Below are 22,305 nucleotides of genomic sequence, written 5' to 3' on the forward strand. Positions count from 1 at the left end.
ACATCGCTGCCGCAAGACCCATCCAAAAATAGACCCGAGTGTCGCTGTCAGGTTCAGTACGTTATTCTTTATCACGACCGAATCGCGAACACATTTGTGAACATGGGAAACCCCAGAGTTTTCTTTGACATCACAATTGATGGCGCTAACGCCGGCAGAATTGTAATGGAGGTAAGAGATTTCCTATTATCGTTTATTTTGTCACTCCGTGTTCCAGAGCTACAGCTTCGTCATCTTCTAAGGAGTAGTCTCAATTTCATTCTCAATAGTCTGATGAGATTTAAAATCTCGCTGCTTTTTTTTTTTTTTTTTTTTTTTAAACTCTCGTCAAAGAAAATGCATGTAGGTGTCAGTGTTATCGTCAGGTGACAATATAAACTGAGGGCAACCATAGTGCTACTATGGTTAGCACTGTGGTTTCCAATCTAGCCTCTCTGTGTGCGGCCTATGGCTTCTTCCAGTGTCTCCGTGGGTTCTCTCCGGGTACTCCAGTGTTCCAGGCAGTGGCGGTCCTAGCCCGTTTGGCGCCCCGGGCGAACACTCCCTCTGGCGCCCCCCCCCCCCCCCTTCCACACACGCACACACACACACAAAACATATTAAGGATTATACATTAACATAAAGCTGTTGTCGGAACCATACTGAATTTCGCCAGAGAATCACACAGAGAGTATGAGAGAGTATGCATTGATGCATTGTATGCAAACAGCTACCAAACAGCCATCATAATTCCTCATACAATGAGAATTGTAATGATGAGAACAGGACAAATCAACAATTGACAATGACTAATTAATATTAAAATCTGTAACATATTGTATTGTTTGGAGTTTAGTCTGTTACTGTTACTATTTTTACCATTTCTTCTTGGAGCAGCTGTAATTCACATAATTTCTTTAGGGATTAATAAAGTATTTTGATTCTGATTCTGATTGTTTCAGGATGACCTGCCGTTATCCAATGACACATCTGCTTACCTGCATCTTTTGCTCGTTTCTCTTCCTCTTCTTTTCTCTTTTTTCTAAACTGAGCACCTGATGGCTTTGAACTTTTCTTGTCCATCTTGGTTTTAATTTTGCACTCCAGTATGAATACAAATCCCCCAACTTGAGGATCACCACAACATAACCTAATAGACCTACACCTTAGTTCACAGATTCACTTTATTTCTGAGATTTCACACAACCCAGGATTCAAATCATGAATACATAATGGGCTTGGATTTACAACATTATGAATTAAATGTGCTCTATTTGGAAGCAGCCAGCCCCCCCTCCCCTTTCGACGGGCTGTGTGTGAGACTTTAAATCATCAAACTGTAAATTATAAATTTTAAATTGTTAATGATCCCTTTACCCTTGGTACTAAAGTGTACATTTATTTTCTTACTCTACTTATATTTATTGTTTGTTTACTTTCACTGCTGTAAGTGGAGCCTCGTCGTCTCGTCTTTCTACATACTGGACTGTAGCGGAGATGACAATAAAGTTTACTTTGACTTCAGCAGCGAGCATGCGCACCGAGGGCTCTCTCGCTCACTTTTCGTGTATAGAATTTCGAAAAAACATCGGTGCAAATTATAAGTCTGCATCATAATGTCGGGTGTTTTCGTGTTTGTTGTTTTGTTTTTATTTTGTTTTATTTTGCGAGTTGGTTATTAGACGCTGCTCCAGCCAGCCAGAGAATCCCCCGCCGCCCCGCCCTCTCCTCCCTGTGCCGCAAGCAGCAGGCGCACCTTGCAAACGGAGGGCGCCTTTACTCCCAGCAAATGGGCGATAGAAAACCGATCGGTGCCTATGCCATTCCCAGTATGCGCTGGCTGATGTCGGGGCAGCATGAGTACGAGCAATTTCTTTCTTTTTTTTTTTGCCGATGTCCGTGACGCCGCCCCCCACCACGATGCCGCCCGGGGCAACCGCCCGTGTCGCCCGTATCTAAAACCGCTACTGGTTCCAGGTTAACGGTTTTTTACATGAACTATTTATATTTGTATGTTGCATTCGCAGAATCGTCAATTCCTATGAGTAGTGCTTGGGGAAGGGTGGGGTTGCTGTCTCTAGTATAGGGTTGAGTGTTGATAAATATGCTGCTTAAAAATATATTAACGTTTAAGCAAATAAATAAAAGCAAATATCCTTTAGCAGGTCTCAAACTTGCGTGTTTTTATGACATCAATAAATTCTCAACCTTAAAACAGAATCCCCTGTTTCCTTTCCACTAATTGAAATCTCTGTGTTCTGTAGCTCCGGGCTGATGTGGTCCCGAAGACTGCAGGTAGGTGAGGTTGAAAAACATTTTCCGTGTGACTGTGCGTCCTCAGCTTCCTCACACCCAACAATCAATTTATGTTTCACTGCTGAAAAGTTTGCATCCCCATTCAACCTCAGCGGGATTTATTCTAAATATCTGTCAGGGTTATGGGTGATAGAGATTGTGAAAATAATACAGGAATCAACTGACTCGTGGAGATACTAACACCTATAGCTTAATACTAGAAAGAGAAGGATCTGTGTAATGCTTTACAAATTTACTAGATCACCAACCACTAAGGTTTATGCCACAGCTGCCCAAAAGTTATATTATTATGACATTATTTATTATATTTCTGAGATGAATAATTCACCATAACATACTTAATCAAAATGGTATTTCTAAAAATGTTAAAATATAATTATTATTGTTATCCATGAAGTTTCAAATTTACTGTAAAGATGATAGAACTTTATTCATCCCTCAGGTAGGTTCCTCCAGGAAATTAATTGAGTATTCAGGTTTTTTTATTTGTTTGTTTGTTGTTTTTGTTTTGTTTACAAAAAGCAGAAACATAGTGTGCATATTATTTTTACTGACTTTAGTTGCTTTATATATTTTTAAGTAAGCAACAATATGTTAATTTTACAGAAAACTTCCGTGCTTTGTGCACTGGAGAGAGAGGTTTTGGCTACAAAGGCTCCACATTTCACCGTGTGATCCCTAAATTCATGTGCCAGGTACAGTCGAGGCTTGGAATATGTAGTGTCCTCACTTTCACCTGTATGTATGTATTTATGTATGTTTACCACATGTGCTTCATTTTTTCTCTTCAGGGTGGAGACTTTACCAACCACAATGGAACAGGGGGCAAGTCCATCTATGGAGAGAAATTTCCTGATGAGAACTTTCAGTTGAAGCACACAGGCATGGGGACACTGTCCATGGCCAATGCAGGGCCCAACACAAATGGTTCCCAGTTCTTCATCTGCACAGCCTCAACTGACTGGTAAGCTCTACTTAGTAATGCTGCTGCATTCAGGTTCTATTCAGCTTATTTCAGGTGTCTTTCTCGCATACTAATACTTTCCTCTGCTCTCCAGGCTGAATGGGAAGCATGTGGTGTTTGGCAACATTGTGGAGGGTATCGATGTTGTCAAGGCAATGGAGAAGCAAGGCACAAAGAGTGGCACAACTAAAGCCAAGATTGTCATTGCTGACTGTGGCGAACTAAAGTAGTGTAACTCATTCCCTTATCTGATATAGCCTTTATCATCCACGCCAGTCAGTTTTTATGGTTCAGCATATCAACAGTCAGAATGGGGGAAAAACACCAAGTTGACCAACTTTCTCCTTCTAAAATGTTTGTCTGCTGTGTTGTCATTTGTCGTGTTATTTTTTGTTTGTTTGTTTTTTTTAAATAATTTATTTTGTTTAATTTCTTTTTACCTATAACATTATCCTTTTCATGATCACATTTGTTAACGAAATCTAGATAAAATGGTGGTGGTGTTATAAATAAACTAATTGAAAGCATGTTTTTTGTGTATGGCCTCTTTTATTTATACATTATCAGAATCAGAATCGTGTTTATTGGCCAAGTATATGTGCAGACACATACAAGGAATTTGGTTCCGGTAGATGGTGGCTCTCAAGCACAGCAATGTAAATTAGACACACACACACGTGTCTATATATACATTACACATGCATACACATACATACTAAAAGTTGTGTAAACCAACTATAAATAACTAATCTAAACTTGTATACATAAAATACAGCAATGAAATGAGGTGGAATGAATACTACAGAATGTACAGAAGGTGCAGTTGCAGTCTAGCAGTGTGACAGGTCAACTGTTTAGAAGGGAGATGGCGAGGGGAAAGAAACTGTTCCTATGTCGGGTGGTCCTGGTCTGCAGGCTTCTGTACCGTCTGCCAGAGGGCAGCAGATCAAAAAGTCTGCGTCCAGGGTGTGAGGGGTCTGTGATGATTTTCTCTGCCCGTTTCCTGGCTCTTGAGAGGTACAGATCCTGGATGGAGGGCAGGGGGGCGCCGATGATCCTTTCTGCTGCCCGTACAGTTCGCTGCAGTCTGCTCCTGTCCTGTTTAGTGGCTGCACCATACCAGACTGTGATGGAGGAGCACAGGACAGACTCAATGACCGCAGTGTAGAACTGGATTAGCAGCTCCTGTGGACGACTGTACTTCCCCAGTTGTATCAGGAAGTACATCCTCTGCTGGGTCTTTTTGAGGATGGAGTTAATGTTGGTCTCCCACTTCAGGTCCTGGGAGATGGTTGTACCCAGGAACTTGAAGATCTTCACAGTCGACACAGGGCTGTCTGATATGGTGAGGGGGAGCAGAGTTGAGGGATGTCTCCTGAAGTCCACTGTCATCTCTACAGTTTTAAGTGTTCAGCTCCAGATTGTGCTGACTGCACCAGAGTACCAGCCGCTCAACTTCCTGCCGGTATGCAGACTCATCACCATCCTGAATGAGGCCAATGACAGTGGTGTCATCTGCAAACTTTAGGAGTTTAACAGCCGAGTTCTTGGAGGTGCAGTCATTAGTGTAGAGGGAGAACAGTGGTGAGAGGACACATCCTTGAGGGAATACTGAGGGACCGAGTTTCAGAGGTGATCTCACTTGTTGCTTTCTATCTGTCAGGAAGCTGGTGATCCACTGACAGGTAGCTGGTGACACGCTGAGCTGGGAGAGTTTGGAGGAGAGAAGTTCAGGCACAATGGTGTTAAAAGTCCACTTCTTCACAGTTTTGACTACAGGCTTGACACGTTTGAGTTTTTACCTATAAACTGGAATAAGATGGACCATGCAGTGATCAGAATGTCCCAAAGCTGCCCGGGGCACAGAGCGATAGGCATCTTTTAGAGTGGTGTAACATACACACATGCACTAGGGAGCATGCAAACCCTTAAGATTAACTTAAATTCTCTAGCCAGCTCTGCCACTTTTGCTGAAATCACATAATACTTTGGTTTCAGAATTCTGTTTCCAGTGGTTTGGATGATCTTGTTGCTTAAAATTTCCACAGCAACGTGAAGAAGCCTGCTTGTTTGCAAGTCATTGTCCTTCAGGTGTATTTACAGCACGTGTTCTTTGTTGCATATACTCACTGGGATTGATAAGAACACAGAGCAGACAAGCGGGGCACATTTCTTGGAGCATTACATCTCATCTGTTAAAACAAGAAATTGCCAAAAGAAATAAATGTAAACTTTACTGATCAGTATGTGAAATTACTATCCAAGCCCCCTAATTCTGAAGCTAAACCTTCCCTCTATCCACTTTCACTTCCACTTTTTTTTTATGGCTCCAAATCACACTTATATTGTATTATACTTTATATTGTAAGGTAAAGGTGCTTCAATAATAGGAGACCCCAAAAATCAGATGACCACCTATGAGCAAGTACTTGACAAACAGTTGAAAGGAAAAAAACTCTTTTAACAGGTCATAGTGCAGGGGTGGGCTACTCCAGGCCTCGAGGGCTGGTGTCTTGCAGGTTTTAGATATCACCCTGGGTCAACACACCTGAATCACATGATTAGTTAGTTACCAAGCCTCTGGAGTTCTCCAGTGGCTTGTTGAGGTAATTTAGCCATTTGAGTCAGCTGTGTTGGCTCAAGGACACATCTAAAACCTGCAGGACACTGGCCCTCAAGGCCTGGAGTTGCCCAGTCCTGTCATAACAGAACCAGGTACGGGGAGGGGCCTCCATCTGTCGTGATTGATTGGGGGTGATGGTTGATATCCATCCATCCATTTTCTTTTGCTTATCCAATTGATGGTCATAGCAGAGATGGAGCTTGTCAGTCAGTTGCAGGGATAATGCATAGTGACAGACAACAGACAACGTGGGCGATCGTGGCTCAAGAGTTGGGAGTTCGCCTTGTAATCGGAAGGTTGCCGGTTCGAGCCCCGGCTTGGACAGTCTCGGTCGTTGTGTCCTTGGGCAAGACACTTCACCCGTTGCCTACTGGTGGTGGTCAGAGGGCCCGGTGGCGCCAGTGTCCGGCAGCCTCGCCTCTGTCAGTGCGCCCCAGGGTGGCTGTGGCTACAATGTAGCTTGCCATCACCAGTGTGTGAATGTGTGTGTGAATGGGTGGATGACTGGATATGTAAAGCGCTTTGGGGTCCTTAGGGACTAGTAAAGCGCTATATAAATACAGGCCATTTTACCATTTAACAGTCCAAACTCATATTCACACCTACAACCAATTTCGAATACCAATTAACCAAAACAATAACAACTCTAATATGGTAGAACCCAACTCTATCAGCCGATATATCAGCCTATCTGCAATCTGCTGCCCTGAGCCGCTGTTTCTGTGCTGCCCAGCTGTGGTGACAGTGGCACAACATGTCGCCCACTGATTTTTACCATCTCTGCAGAAACTCTGACACTGGCAAATTATGTATTCGGAGTAGGCGGTGGTGTGTCAACAACAGGTGGACACACTGCAAGACCAGGCAGCGCTCCAGACCAGAGTTCTGGAGATCTGGCTCCTCCCGGGCACCAATAATGACGCTCCACTGGATTAGGGAGGGGGATGAGCCCTAGGCCATATATATGGCACAAAAAGAATTGGGCACTGAGGCTGCTCATGTTAATTGAATCCAAGGTTCTACTAACGATTGTACCCTTCATCTCCAGATTTCTCCCATTATAGAAGGCGTGAGAGTGAGACTTAGGAGATCCTTAAAGTGTTCCATCCATCGGCTGATTATATTCTTCGACCACTGTACACAGTGTGAATAAGGCACTGCTTTCGCCTCCCGAGTTGTCTTACAATTTTCCAGATTGGCTTGAGGCTGACCAAAAGTCTTGTTTTCTGATTTAACTAAACTCTTCCTGCACCTTTTTTTTTTTTTGAGTCAGCCACTTACTGTAGTGGCTGGGGGTGGCTGCTTGGCCTGCTGGTACCTGTAAGCTCCCTCTGGAGTCCCACAAGCTCTAAAGGCAGACTCCTTCTTCAGCCTAACAGATCCAAACCTTGGCATCAACCATCTGATTCTAGGATTACTGCCATGAAAGGCACCAATGACCTTGCAGCCGCAGCTCCTTGCATCTGCCTCAGGAAAGGAGGTGTGGAATATGGACTCAATATTCCCAACTTCCCTTGGAAAGCAATCAAAGCTCTGCCAGAAGTGGGAACATCTAACATGTAAGCTGGAGAGGAAATGATGTTGCAGTCATTTAGAACAGGGGTTCCCAAAGTGTGGGGAACCTCTGTTCTGTTGATATATGAAGCAATCCTCATTTAAACATGGGTCAACCCTGTTTTTGGCAATTATGACAGTTTCAATAAAACCTGCAAGTTCCTGCATTTATGCTGAAAAGCAAAGAAAAGTTAAATGATGCTTGTACTCAGTGTTGGGGAGTAACGGAATACATGTACCAGCGTTACGTATTTAAAATACAAAATATGAGTAACTGTATTCTGTTACAGTTACTGTTTAAAAAGATGGTATTCAGAATACAGTTACTTTGTTGAAATAAAGGGATTACATGGCGGTCTTTTCCTGTTTCATATGTTAGGCTGTCCCCTCTCTATTTTTGGTAACTGCATGCTGGTGGAAAACCCAAACAAAACACGCATTAAAAGGCTCTAATGCCTGGGTCTCAATTTCACGGCCCATGTCACCTCTACTTGCGGCCCGTATGAGTCATTTTACCCACACTGGCTTTTCTCTGGGATCTTTGCTCCAGTACGACAGTCTCACGTTGCTGTGGAGAGTAAGTCTGACTTTGATTCTGATTTTCAGGGGGATATGGGGTCATAAATCACAGGTTTGACACAAGGTGTATATTATCACCTTATGGTATTATCATCAGCTGTTTTTACGTCTCTGAAGCGAGTCTGTGTGTTCTTCAAGTTGAATGTCCTCTTTCCTTGCATGAACATTAAAATTAAAAATATAAAATATTTGATCTGACACAACACAGTTTGTAAAAAATGAAAACAGTAAAATATTTCAGTTAGAATATTTTTATTACATTTAGTAGAGAATTTATCAAAACAAAATTAGCAATGTTCAGTGTTATTTACAATAAAAACAGACACACAAGATTAAAAACCAACTTGAAGTACACAGATTAAGGCATTAACATCTCATTTGCTAGTGTCTCCTTTAATGAACCGCACAGAAAGTGATACAAAAATAAATTTAAAACAATTCAAGTTTTTCTATAGAAAGGGCTCTATGACAAAACAATAGAGATAGAAACAGGAATTGAGAACAACAACAATCACAGCACAAAAAATTCACAGGTACAAAACATGCAAATCCAATACAGCATAGGTAATACAATGGTAATACAGGTCCCATCTAGAAATGATCATATATATATATATATATATATATATATATATATGCGCCTCTCCTGTGCTTTAACTCAGTAAAACTAAGGATGCTTTGCCAAATTTTGCACACCATGCTCCTTTTTTTCCAGATACTAATTGACGCATTAGAGCAACATCATCATATCAATCATATCAATCAGAATCTCATATTCTTACAATAATGTTCATACAGTATATTCAGGGTAATAATTATCTGATCCTCTGTTGAATTTGGTTTGCTCACTTACAAAGAAATGAACAGTCTCTAATTTTTATTGTAGTTGCATTTTAAAGGAGAAACTGAATATCAATCAAAAATCCAGACAACTCCATTACTTAAAAGTTATAAATTGAATAGCATATCATTTAGTGGAATAGGTAAATGATCCCCTATAACCTACAGCCAGAATTCTGGCCTCCACAGATTGGTTATGTGCCCATGTAGCACAAAGACTATATTCAATCTATCAAATATTACAATTTCTGATCTCAAAGCCTTCAGGAAAAGCTTTGTGAGAAAGTAACGGCTGCTGGTGTGATGGAATAAAAATATAAAACGACTATCAGTCATTCTCGGTCTCCATGTAAGATCTTGCCTTAATAGGTAAGGATGATCATGACCCAAGACTACGATCTGAAGGCAGTTGGGACCACAGTCGCCAAGAACACGATTGATAACACTCTAAACTGTAATGGATTAAAATCTTGCTGAGCCCACATGACCCCCCTGGTCAAGAAAGCACATGTGCAGTTTTCACACTTCTAAATGATTCTGGGAACAGTCAGGTGAAAGTGGGGTGGCTGTAGCTCAGGAGGTAGAGCAGGTCAGCTACTAATTGGAAGGCTGGTGGTTTGATCCCTTGCTGCCCCAGTCTGCATGCTAAGTATCCTAACCCTAACCCCAAGCTCATATGAATGTGTGTGAATGCTTAGATAGAAAGCACTTAAAGCATAGAAGACAGTGCTTGTGTGAATGGGTGAATGTGGCTTGTATTAAGCACTTTGAGTGCTCTAGGAAAGTAGAAAAGTGCTATATAAGAATCCGTCCAAGTCCAGTGGTCATATAAAACTAAAATTGAGCATTTCAGGGAAGAAAGATGTTGACCCAAAGAATACCATCCCCACAGTCAAGCACGGAGCTGGAAACATTATGCTTTAAGGCTGTTTTTCTGCTAAGGTTACAGCATGACTTCACTGCATTAAGGAACCAATGGGCAGGCCATGTACTGTAAAATGTTGAACAAGAACATCCTTTCCCAAGCCAGAACACTGAAGGATCGTGGATGGGTCTTCCAGCATGACAAATACCCCAAACATATAGCCAAGACAACAAAGAAGTGGCTAAAAAAAGAAGCATATTAAGGTCAGGAAGTGGCCTAGCCAGTTTTCAGATGTCAGTCCTATAGAAAATCAGTGAAGGCAGCTAAAGCTTCAAGTTTCCAAAAACCTAAAGGATTTAGAAAATTTCTGGGCCATAATCACTCCTGAGATGTTTGTGTGGCGGGGTGTTGTCTTTGGCTCTGCCGTAGAGGAGGGTTGGTGCAGCGGGTTAAGGGTGTAGTGTCAGGGGAGGCTGGCAGACACAGCAAGGACCTATCATCATAATCATGCATCCACTTTTTCTGCAGTAGCTGAGGAGAGCAGTAGCAAGAAGAGCGAGGGCAAGAAGCACTGCCAAGTGACCAGAAGCTGGAAAGCTGCTCACGCAAGCACAAGATTACAAGGACAATGCACATTGTAAATGAAGACTCTGTAATTACACTGCCAAGCGTGGGTCACACTTGCTACAATGCACAAACCTGGTGAACTACAAAAAACATCTCACAACTACATCTACCAATAAGGGCTTCTTTACCAAGTACTAAGTCATGTTTTGCCTGAGGATCAAATACTTATTTAACTCAAAACATAATTTTCATGTTTTTTGGATTTTGGTTGATATTTTTCTCTGTCCATAAAAATGAAATTACCACTACTACTACTACTACATTTCATTTGTTTTTTAAGTTAGTAAACTTACACATTTAGCAGGGGCTCAAACAACGACTTCCTCCACTATATGTATGTATATATACACCCTATCTCCTCCTTAATGGATGGGCCAATCTGAATGAAAAATGTCACAAAGAGCAATTATTTTAGCATTTATTTATTCTAAGTGTAAATTATTTTGATATTTCTAGACAGGGGGATAATGAAACGAACGTCCTGCAAACATGCAAACTTTTGCAAACATCTTCCGTTTGCATTTCTTTCACTTATCACTTTTTATGTATATTGCCCTTAAGTTAATGATCACTAAAAATTGTACCTGCGATGGAAATGGAATGACGGAACTGAAAAAGCACCACAGGCCTTGCAAAAAAACACACATAAAGTGGGTTTTTGCCAGTAGAAGTAATTTTTAATACTGCAAGGCATAGACATTAAGATGGACAACATCACAGCTCCCTATTCTTGTTAGCATAGAGGATATGAGCCTGACTAAAACATATTTTATCAAATGTAGCAAATATGTAGTCAAATTGACTTTTACTCATCACTATGATATTTTGTCACTGTTTAGTTGCTTGATGCTAAAAAAAAAAGGTATCTGATGACTGAAAGTGACAGGTAGCTCCTTTGAATAAATAAGTAATGTAGACATGTTTTAGCATCTGTTTAGATATTGTACATAAAAACATTGGAGGACTTTTTAACAATTTTTAAATAGTTTCTCTTATGGCTGATACAGCATTTTTAGATATACAACAATAAACTACTGTTATCAAGTGAGCTACCATTTGGGTCAGGCACAAGTTGTGGCTACAATACTATGGTAATGTCATGCTAGTTACACTCAAAGACATGGGCTAAAAAGGCAGGAAGTGATAATGGGTATTCCATCCATCTTTATATGCTTTCTATAACAGAAAGTTATAGTCTGATGTGGCCATTTGATTATCTATTGACCCCTAGGCACCCAGTTAAGATGCAATTAATTCCCTATAAAATGCACACAAATTGTCACTGAAAAGTCATGACAGTTGAGTTCAGATTGCTTGTTGCTCTTGTTTGCGTTCCAATACTATGGTTCAAAATACAGATATGTATTTTGTGAAATACACCCTTTCTTGCTAAGAGCAGTGTTGCAGAGTAATGGAATACATGTACCGGCGTTACGTATTTAAAATACAAAATATGAGTAACTGTATTCCATTAGAGTTACTGTTTAAAAAAGTGATAATAAGAATACAGTTACTGTGTTGAAATGGATTACACTGAAGTCATTTGCTGTTTCACAGGCCGTCCCCTCTCTAATTTTGGCAATTCCACGCAAACCCAAACCTGGAAACCCAAACAAAACACAAAATACGAGTCTCTAATGTAAGTGTCCTGTTAATGTTGGTGGCGTCAGTTACACAATGGACCTGGAGCAAGCACAACAGAGCCAGCAGTGGGTGGGCAGGAATGTATTTCTTACTTGGAGATTCTGACAAGACTTCATATTTGCCAGCAACCAAGCTGCTGAGAGCAATAGTAATAGCACAGTCTGCTCATTTCCAGCTTCTCATTTTTATTCTTCAACCATAATAGATTATACTATTTCTTTTATGCTGGGTGTAGGTGCAGGCACTAAGTTTATCCTTTGTCTGAAGAACAGCCAACTGTCTTTAGATTTGCTGCTCCTTGCAAACAGGTTTGAACACCATATGGGTGGGGAGACTAGAGCTGTGTGCCTGAGATGACCTTATTGGAGATATCTGTACTCACTGAGATAATAAAGAGCTAAGAGTACACCCTCTTTAATATCCACAGACTGTACAGATCCTCATTTTTTTTAATTTATTTATTTATTTTTTTTTGGGGGGGGGGGTATTTTTTATCTGCATTTGTTGAGAGTAACAATGCTCACTTCATTCCCCCTTGTACCTCAACATGGTGATGTTACACAGCACAAATTCTACAAGCCACAAAAAATGTGTTTCAAACATAATTCTTGAGGTAATCATTAGTAACACACTGGAAAGTATTTGAAATGCTGGTTAAAAGCACAGAATTGGCTCTTCTAAAGTTTTTTTTTACAAGCATGAGAACACAAGCCTCACTTTTAACATCAAGACAAAACAGCAGACTTTACCCGACTTGTGCACACAGCATGATTACTGTGTATGTTATCCAGGCAGTTGGTAGCTTTTGCAATGGCACATCTGTGGTATTGTCTCTCACTGCATGTCTACTCAAAATGCTTCTTGAGCTAGCATACTACATCTTCACTTCGAGTAGTACTCTGGACAGCTAACAGTCACTGTAAAGTTAAGGTGATACACTGGACTGGGAGATACTTAGAGAGCATGAATTTATTTTGATAAATTACCCCATAAAAAAGTTTACTTAAACAACACCAAATTGTAAGCAACTAATTAATTAAAGATGCAACAATGGCTTGGCCAGGGACCATCTACTTGGAACAGCCTTACGCTATTCAGAGCTCAGAGCCAGCCAGAAGCTACTCTGAAAAAAAACAGTTACAAGAAAAATTATGAAAATTTAAAAAAATGTTAAAGAAAGAGAGGTCAACATAATTTTATCTGTTAAATTTATAAACATACTGGAAATAATGCAACTACCTGACATTTGTTTTGTTATATAAATCAACCTGCTTACGTTTGGTAAGTTAAGATATGTCAGATAACAGTGGGTATATACCAACTCATTTCTGTTAATTATTTGTACCTCTTTTCACTGTTTAAAAAAGAGAAGATCCTGTTATTTAATGCAATTTGGGGGATTTAGGAAGTTTAATTATTTCTTTTAGTATAAAAATAATATTTTACTTTGAGAAAAGTTGAAAAGTTTGTTTGTATATGCTGTAAGTTATAGTTTTTAGAAAAAAAAAATCAGAATCAGCAAAAAAAGGAACTTGGAAGCAAACAACCAAATTGCAATTGGTGCATTTGCTTTTGTGTTCACAAACAAATAATTACATTTTATATGCTGGAATTACGCTGGAATTCTATAAGCTACATAACTTTGCTGGATTAGACCCGGGTTATAGGGCATTTCACGAATGTAAAAATGACTGGAACCACGGGGGAAAAAAAACCTTTTTGGGGGTTGATATAACTTATTTACGCTCTATATTAACTAGAAAATACAACAAGGAACGTGTCTGCTTAGGGTCAGTTGTGATCAGTTTTTAATTACTGACACTCCTGAATCATAACAGTGACCCGTGTATTTTATCCATAAGATTCGGGCTAAAGTTGTGGAACATTTAAAGAGATTACTTTCAACATGATGAGGGAATACATTAAATTGATATGGAGTATCATCAGAGGATTTGTGATATGCTCAAGAACTCCCACTCTCTGGACAATGAATTTACATAAGTATGCTTGTGAATGAACAGGGCCTAATGTTGCTGTCACACAGACATTTAAATTTCCTAGCACAAACAATTTTCTTCTGCCAATTTTCATCATGTTTTTTTAACAGGCTGAGGTTTATTTTAATATAAGATTCTATTCTACTTTTACATATTATAAGTTTTGATCATAGTAAAATACCTTTCCTTTCTGCAAAGGACCTCATAACTTCATTAACCACTTTAAAACATCTGCCAGTTTAATTTCAGGCATGAAGTGGATTCACAAATCGTTAAGACTTGCAAATCTATACAACTATTTTAAACAACAATGCCTGTTTGAATTTTAGGCTTAATGATTTGATTTTTGTAATATCACTCGCACCTTTCACTTTTCTTATCTATTTAAAAATATATTTTGTAATGCAGTTACAGCCACATAATGTTAATTCCAAATAGACAGACAAGAACGCGGAGTCTGTTTTAAAATTCTTATCTTCACATAACTTTAAAGCCAAGTACCTTTGTGTTACCTTTGTGTAAATTCCCTCTCATTTAAACAACTGAGAGGGAATTTACACAAAACGTTATAAACTTCTCTCTGGGTTGAGGCAGTTTTGTTTATTTCATTTTGTTGTAATCATTAAAATACTGATATAAAACCATTCTTAAACACATACTTTCTCTTGCTAGAAAGTCAGACAACACTCAGAAAGTATGTCAAGACAACAGTAAACTCACATCTGCAACCTTGGCACAACTCATATTCGAACTCTATGTGGAACTATTTCTCTACAAAGACTAGATAACAAAAAAGATTAACATCCTAGTCAATATCACAGTGTCTGCTGGGTTTATTTTGTGACTCTTTGCTGGGTTCAGACCCCAGATATGTTAATCAGGTTGGCGATAACCTGCCTCAGGTTGACTATTTTCTTCTGAAATTTAAAAAAGTCAGACAGGAATCTCTGTTAGACGTGTTCTCTACAAGCTTGACTAAAAAGAAAAACAATGCATATGAGTTCAAAACTGCAGAAGCGTCCAAAAACATGTGTGGATGAAGCCTGTAAAAGTTTTTGGCATAAATTTTGTGGACATCTGTGGCTGGCAAGATAACTGCAAACATGGTACCATGAATAAACATGTTAGCACTTGTCAGCCATAAGAATGATTGTTTCTAGTCCCTTTATACTTTTAACGTAGGTGTTTTCCCCTTGTCGGTATAGTCTGCCATAATTGTGCAAAAAATGTTTACCGAGCATCGAAACTACTTCTCAGATCAATAAATAGAAGCTAAATTAAGGCTACGTCCACACTAATGCGTTTTTGTTTGAAAACGCATAGTTTTTTCTCAGTTTTGGCCTCCTGTCCACACTGAGATGGCATTTTCCTCAAGGAAAAACACAGCGTTTTGAAAACGCTCTCGAAAACGCATATATTTCAAAACGGAGCTGTCCTGTCGCAGTGTGGACACTCGAAAACGCAGACTTTCTAAAACGATGACGCATTTTAGTCATGTGATGCAGTCATGTGACCAATTAAACAAAGATAGCGGAGGGCATTATACAGCAGTTGTTTTGATTGCTCTCAATTTTGACAGCCCTAAAAAAGATTAATATCAGTTTGTACATGCTCCAGATAGCTTTTATTCAAATTCTTTAATTCTCACCCACTTTGCGCATGCGCAGGACTGGAGCGTAAGCGTTTTTGGCCATTTCAATGTGGACGCACAACTCTGTGAAAACGACTGAAAACGCTAGCGTGGACGCGGAGCGTTTTCAGATGAAAACGCCGTTTTCAAATCTATCCGGGCTAGTGTGGACGTAGCCTAAATTAACATAATTCAGACAGTGAGGTTACACCCCAAACCCCTGTTTCACATCTGACTCAAACCCTGTGCAGCAGTTTCCTCAATTTTGGACTCACAGTCAACTTTTGAATCCTATAAGTCAAAGGTAAGGGTTTACTACTTAACTTACATAGCTCAACTGATGTTGCTGTAAAATCTCTACCATTATGTGCGTGAATATCTGAAAGGCAGAGGTCAGTTACAAATTGAAAAAACACTTTGAAGGAAATAGTGGAATTATTAATAAAAGTTTCTAATTTTTTAGAACCTTAATGTACCAGTAAACTTTTATATCTTAAGGAATATAAAATTATTTGGTGCTGCTGTTTCAGAGTCTACAGAACTACAAAGATTAAACAAACTGAGCAAATTGACTATGAAAATAATGGCATCACTTGATCTGTGGTATCACTGGCTACCATTCAGAGCTGCAAAGTCAGAAATTCACAGGTTGCTCCTAGTTTGGTCCCAGAATATCTCCCAGTGTAATGGGCTGCTACCTCAGGTGGAGTGTGTCTTGAGAGTATTTTCAGCTCTACGGCGATGTCTTTCGGCTCTCTCTCAGGATGCTGTCCAGGCCATTCAGCTGGCGGAGGAAACCTCGGTTAGGGATGACACCTCTGTGGTCTTTTACTGTCTTGATGGCCTCCACAAGCGTCAGATTTTGTCTGATCATCAAGTAGGCTAGCACCAGAGTAGCTGAGCGGCTCACTCCCACAGTACAGTGGACCAGAACCTTACCTGCACATACCAAAAAACATAATCACAAGTCCACGCAAATTAAACAACCTGCATAGAACTCAGTAGCCATGCACACAAATAACCCAGCACATAGACAAAACTGTTTGCTTTGTATCCACTGTGGCAGAAACATCAGCGTTGTTTTAAAATGTATCTTTTTACTATTTGAAAAATGAAGTTTGTCAACAGTTATTGTTTGCTGTGTAGCAGTGGAAATATCAACAACTGCCACTGGATTACATGAATCTTTAAAACTGGAGGATTCTAAGGCGAGCTCTAAAGCCTCAGCACTCCTGTTCCATTAGTCTTGTACAATATCAATATCTTGTACAAACAAACAAACATAATGAGGCTCAGGAAAGTAAGTGTGCATTGTGATCCAGCAATTATAACTTTGCCCATACAGACATTTCATTCTCCAATAAAAAGTTGCTCAGCCTTCAGCAACACATGTAACTGCACTTATCATGACTGGATGAGTTTCAGGTTTTGCATTTTTTTTTCTGTATTAGAGAGAAGCCAGTGATAAATCAATACATTCACCCTTGTACAGTGGAAATGTATAGTTAACTTTCAAAAAATCAACAAATCCTGAAGACAACAAATTATTGATGTGCAGCACACATATCAAATCTTTCATAGTGATTTTGTAATTTATTCACACTATAAACAGGCAAAATAAATAATAAGTAATGGTGTGTTTTAGCTACAGTGAATTTGTTCCAGCTCGGGTGGAGACTTTAATGAGTAAATACTTTTATAGAGATTCAAGTAGATTTTATTGCAGCACATTTATATTTTTATTTCAGTAAAATGTTATTTTTACTGAATATACATACACTATTGTATTACTTTTATATAAGTAGCAGATTTAGGACACTTCTTCCTAAGCTGTAAAATGCTGATAATCAGCATTTGATCAGAGCATTTGTTCACTGTTTATCAAAACAGTGCAGAATACTTTTACTAGTAAACAAAGATCTAAGAACCACCATATTTACATAAGATGATTTACGTAAAATGATAGAAACAACCTGAACTGTTCAGATCAGACAAATGAGCTACTTATTGTTGTCATATATTGTAAAAAGACAGTCTGTCACATACTCCTCTCTGTCCACTGCTCAGCGGACATGTAACTTTATCTAGATGACCTATAATACTGGAACCTGAACCCACAGTGAGTGGAACTCTGCAGCCAGAGGTGTACAGCTGTGTTTCACTGAGTGACCATTTGGCAGCAACATAAGTACTGGAGAGGCTTCCAAATTTCGTTTCCAAATTGTACACAAATACGGTTCAAAACAGCGCTGATCATGGCGCCACCTTGCTTTCATGCAGTAACCTGAAATGTCCATTAAAAGTGGCCAATCACATTAGAACCCTTCTTCCTTTGGGCTCCGCTCCAAACAGTCAAAATTCAATTCATTTGCAGGAGCAAGAGTCAGCTTCAAGAGCAACAAGGCAACAGTGAGAGTGTGAATCAAAGTTCTGCATGCACAGGTTGTTGAATTTATGCAGAGGAATTTAATTCTAGATTACGTTTTTTCTTGCGTGGAATTTTTGACATAAATAATTCCATAAGATTACAAAATGTTAGGTCAAAATGTTTTGCTTAAAATGGTCAGTTTGTTCTGCAATTGGAATTCCCACTCAGTCTTTTATGTATAAATAGTAGAGATGTCAAATGTAACCATCTCTGGCTCCAAAAACAACATGCCAGTGGCCACAAAACTAACATTACGCCAGATTCCAGAAATCAATGGATGATGTCACAAACTTCTATTATTTTTATACAGTCTGCAAAAGAGACATACAGAACCAGAGTGTGAGCTTGTGGATGTTTGTTTATATTACAATCTTCAGCGTGGTTTTAGGATAGCTGTGCCCCTGATCAATGCTATTAAACACAAATGGTTGCTCCCCTCATCCCAGTGCAAATTACTAGGATAAATTGATGATTTACAAAAGACTATTAGCTACCCTAAAAATATTTATACATATTTTATATAAATGTTAATAGTTTCATGTAATCAGTGTAAAGCAATATACTAAATATTTGTTAATACTTTAAAGAAAAAGCTAAATGACCAGTAAAGACAAGGGCTGTGCCCCAAATTCCTCTTTTTTTCTTCTTCACTACATTAGACATTTGCATCATTATTTAGACCTGCTGAGCCACACAAGTCTAACTATATAACACAACATTTAAGTGTTTTTGAATAAGCAACAGCATGTAGTGGGAAAATTTATAAACTAAAAACAGGGCCATTCAAATACAAATGGATGAATCTGCTAAAGCAAGGTTACATTACGTTTTCCCAGTAGTTATATAAGACTTTTCATAGATCAAAAAGAGATTCATTTAAAATGTAGAAAATACTACAGTCTGAAAATTTCTTAGGTCTTTGGGCAAGACACTTCACCCGTTGCCTACTGGTGGTGGTCAGAGGGCTCGGTGGCGCCAGTGTCCGGCAGCCTCCCCTCTGTCAGTGCGCCCCAGGGTGGCTGTGGCTAGAATGTAGCTTGCCATCACCAGTGTGTGAATGGGTGGATGACAGGTTGTGTAAAGCGCTTTGGGGTCCTTAGGGACTGGAAAAGCTCTATACAAATACCGGCCATTTACCATTTAGGTCAAAGAACAGTCTTAGGTCTTAAGTCTTAGGTCAAACAACAAATGTATTTGTTTACTCTAGTAATATAATAACTCATTTTTACTTAAAATGACTTTAGTCAATATCTATCCATCAGGCCATCAGGGTTATATGGGGTTCAGTCTTGCCCCGGGATCCTTTTTTGATATGCAGAACACAGAGCTTCTAATTGCTAGATGACCTGCTATTTGAAGTGATGATTTTCCCTCATGTTATCAATTAATAATACATTTTTTATAGGCATCTTTCAAAAGAATCAAAGATACCTTGTAAGCAATTAAATAACAAAAAACACAGCATGCAAAAAATAACAATTGGAAGAGCGCATAGATTTAAAAGTCAATAGATCATAAAATTAAAATCAAACACAGTAGAACAGAGAATCTACCCACACAGACCCCCACACACCCAGACTCAGACTAACCTCCACTGGTGAGGGCTTTGTGAATGAACTCGGAAGCAGGATAGAAGTTAACACTCATGTCAAACGTTGGTGAGTCATGAGCCTCAATGCCATGATAGGTGATGTTCATCCCAGCATAATATTCGGCTCCCCCGCGCCACTTCGTCTGTGCGCAGTTGAGGATATGTGTAATGCCAAGTTTGGCCAATTCTCGTCGATCTGATGCAATGTCCCTGCAGAGGAAAGAAGGTATGTCCAGCTCTAGCAGTTAAACTGTTTTCACTTGACTACATAACTTGTATGATTTATGCTGACATGTAACTCTTATGTGACTCCTAAGCTTATGAATGAGACAAACAGATACTGCTGGGTGATGGAGCTAGATACAGATGTTAGATAAAGATGTTTGCTTTAGACTAAACTACTTTCAGCTTATATGGTGGAATGCCAGAATATTTACTTCATTAAAATTAGTTCTCGTTGGGTGCTCATTACTCACTCGTAATAAGTAATGGGTATTTTTATTTCTAAGTAATACGTTACTAAGAAATTAATACTTTAAGTATTTATTCACTGTTATTAAGACACTCTGAGTATTTACTTCTTCTGCCACCGTTTAGAGGTTAGAAACACTCACTGGTCTCCGATATAGAGTCGTGGCCACACTTCGTCTGCATGGTTGCAGGCCGTTTTGCCCGTGTAAAGGAGCCTTTCTAGCTCGGAGACGGTCAGGGTCGGGGAGGAACGTTCAGAGTCTTTTCGGCTCGGAGACCTGGAGCTGCTCCGGGACCGAGAGAATCGAGACATGAACGCCATTAAATCTGTGAAAACAGAGATGAAAGGACGGGTCTTTTTATTATTATCATCATTATTATTATTGTTAAAGAAATTCACACGCGCGCGCGTTCAGAATAAAGCGAATAAAATTAAAATATAAACTGATTGTGTGTTGTAATCCCTACGTTTATTATTTGAATATGACATTTTAATAACAAATGTACCTATAGCTTTATGCAAATAATTCGTAGCATGTTAGTTTACAGTTGCGGAATCAAACAAAAGCATGCAGATCATGAATTTTACGTGTTTTTTAAAACGCGAATACCATATTTGTATTTACCTGTGATGTTTTATTCCGTGTCTCAGTTATGTGGGGCTAGGTGCTCTGCGGCCATGTTGACTAATTTATTTGTTATGGGAGGATAACTGTGTAGACGAGACAGCTGCTATTGCATTCAGTGGGCATCTTCACCGTCTTCTCAACAAGTCTTCATTAAGGTGCGTGACTCCGAGGACATAGCTCTCGTTTTAAAACGAAATTTAACGAAATTTAAAATAATGTGAGCTTACACAGTACAAAGAGGTTCTCCAGTTCTTCTCTGTGGCAATTTATAATCGGTTGTGTTGAAATAAGCGACTTTCAGCTGCTCCTTTAGTCACATTGGTCACAAGGGGTCGCCACAGCGAGTAAGACTGCATATTTGATTTGGAAGATTTTTACACCGACTTCTTGACACCATTGTGACTAAAGGAAGCAATTGAAGGTAGTTTATTTCCCGACGCAACTCCAAAAGGATTTGTGAGCACTCCTGGGATCGAAGAGGGATCTTTCAGTTTTTATGCGAATGTTGCTATTGCTAACTGATGATGGCTTTAATGGTATTATTTATCATTAATGGATTTTAGTCATTGTGGTGTTTGCTACCATCTGCTGGTCAAATGGGGGTAAAGCATTAAAAATGTTAAGGTAGGAAAAAATGAATAGCAGTCTTACCACAAGGTCCATCTGCTCTGGAACTTTCCATCACACCACTGGAGTAGTGCGGTGTTGTTCTCCTTGTATAAAGAGTGATGGAAAAGTCTTAAAACTGACTAGCAGAAAATAATATATGTTATGAATTACAAATTACAATTAATAAAATTAGTTTTAAATCTGATTTAATAATAACTGATTTAATAAATCATTTAAAAATATAATGAAGAAACGTTAGACCCACTGAAAAAAATCTAACCATAAAAAAATCAAAATTTGGGCTTGCTACAGAAAAAAATATAGGAAAAATGAAAATTCATTTGGAATGATTGTGTGAAATAGTACGATTTCTTTCCAGCATCAGACAATAACAACATAAATAACATTATCAGAGGCCTGTATTATGAAACAATATTTTGGTCTTGGTGAGGTTAGTTTTCATTATTGAGGTGGTTGCTTGCCAGGGTACATCACAATGGTAACTTGCGGTAGAGTATATAGAAAAGTATATAAGCCTGAAAATAGTATTACTGGTCATAAACAATATTGAGTTGAAATTTAACATAAAAATGAATATATTCAGATCATATGCCTATCTCATCCAATCTGTAGCACCGTCTTCTGCAACACCAACCAACTAAAGGTCCTTCATGACATCCATGATGGTTTCCCTCTTTACCTCCTGCCTGACAGCTCCATCCACAGTATCTTTTGTCCAGTAAGCTGTCTTTCCTTTGCACTTGCTCAAACCATCTAAGTCTTGTTTCTCTAACTTTATGTTGATGCGACTCAACCTGTCACTCTGATATACTGATTTCTAATCCTGTCCCTCCTCACTCACATAAAAAATCTAAAGATCCTTCAGGTTTTCATAGCTTTCGTAGCTCGCCCTCTTGTCTTTTTGTTAGCGTCACCATCTTCAAACCACACATCATAGT

At 39.1% G+C, this 22,305-nt stretch overlaps 2 protein-coding genes across 3 annotated transcripts; one reads left to right on the forward strand and one right to left on the reverse strand.

Annotated features, from left to right (window-relative positions):
* On the forward strand, nucleotides 1-3,788 carry ppiab (peptidylprolyl isomerase Ab (cyclophilin A)). 2 transcript variants are annotated; one of them, XM_085165841.1, is made up of 5 exons: nucleotides 7-171; nucleotides 2,244-2,274; nucleotides 2,902-2,990; nucleotides 3,087-3,259; nucleotides 3,354-3,788. In XM_085165841.1, exons 1-5 carry the CDS (start codon nucleotides 103-105, stop codon nucleotides 3,487-3,489), a joined length of 498 nt encoding a protein of 165 aa, XP_085021967.1. In that variant the 5' UTR covers nucleotides 7-102; the 3' UTR covers nucleotides 3,490-3,788. The 2 variants fall into 2 exon arrangements, with proteins under 2 accessions (XP_085021968.1, XP_085021967.1); XM_085165842.1 differs by having other exon boundaries at nucleotides 1-171; nucleotides 2,902-3,259.
* A 9,503-nt stretch (nucleotides 3,789-13,291) lies between these two features.
* dusp26 (dual specificity phosphatase 26) lies at nucleotides 13,292-20,430 on the reverse strand. The gene is made up of 3 exons (XM_085165840.1): nucleotides 20,252-20,430; nucleotides 19,636-19,847; nucleotides 13,292-16,557 (listed from the first exon to the last, which is right to left on the reverse strand). Exons 1-3 carry the CDS (start codon nucleotides 20,428-20,430, stop codon nucleotides 16,352-16,354), a joined length of 597 nt encoding a protein of 198 aa, XP_085021966.1. The 3' UTR covers nucleotides 13,292-16,351.
* Nucleotides 20,431-22,305: the final 1,875 nt, after the last annotated feature.

Source organism: Neolamprologus multifasciatus, chromosome 7 (genome assembly GCF_963576455.1).
Source record: "Neolamprologus multifasciatus chromosome 7, fNeoMul1.2, whole genome shotgun sequence".
Classification (NCBI taxonomy): Eukaryota; Metazoa; Chordata; class Actinopteri; order Cichliformes; family Cichlidae; genus Neolamprologus; species Neolamprologus multifasciatus.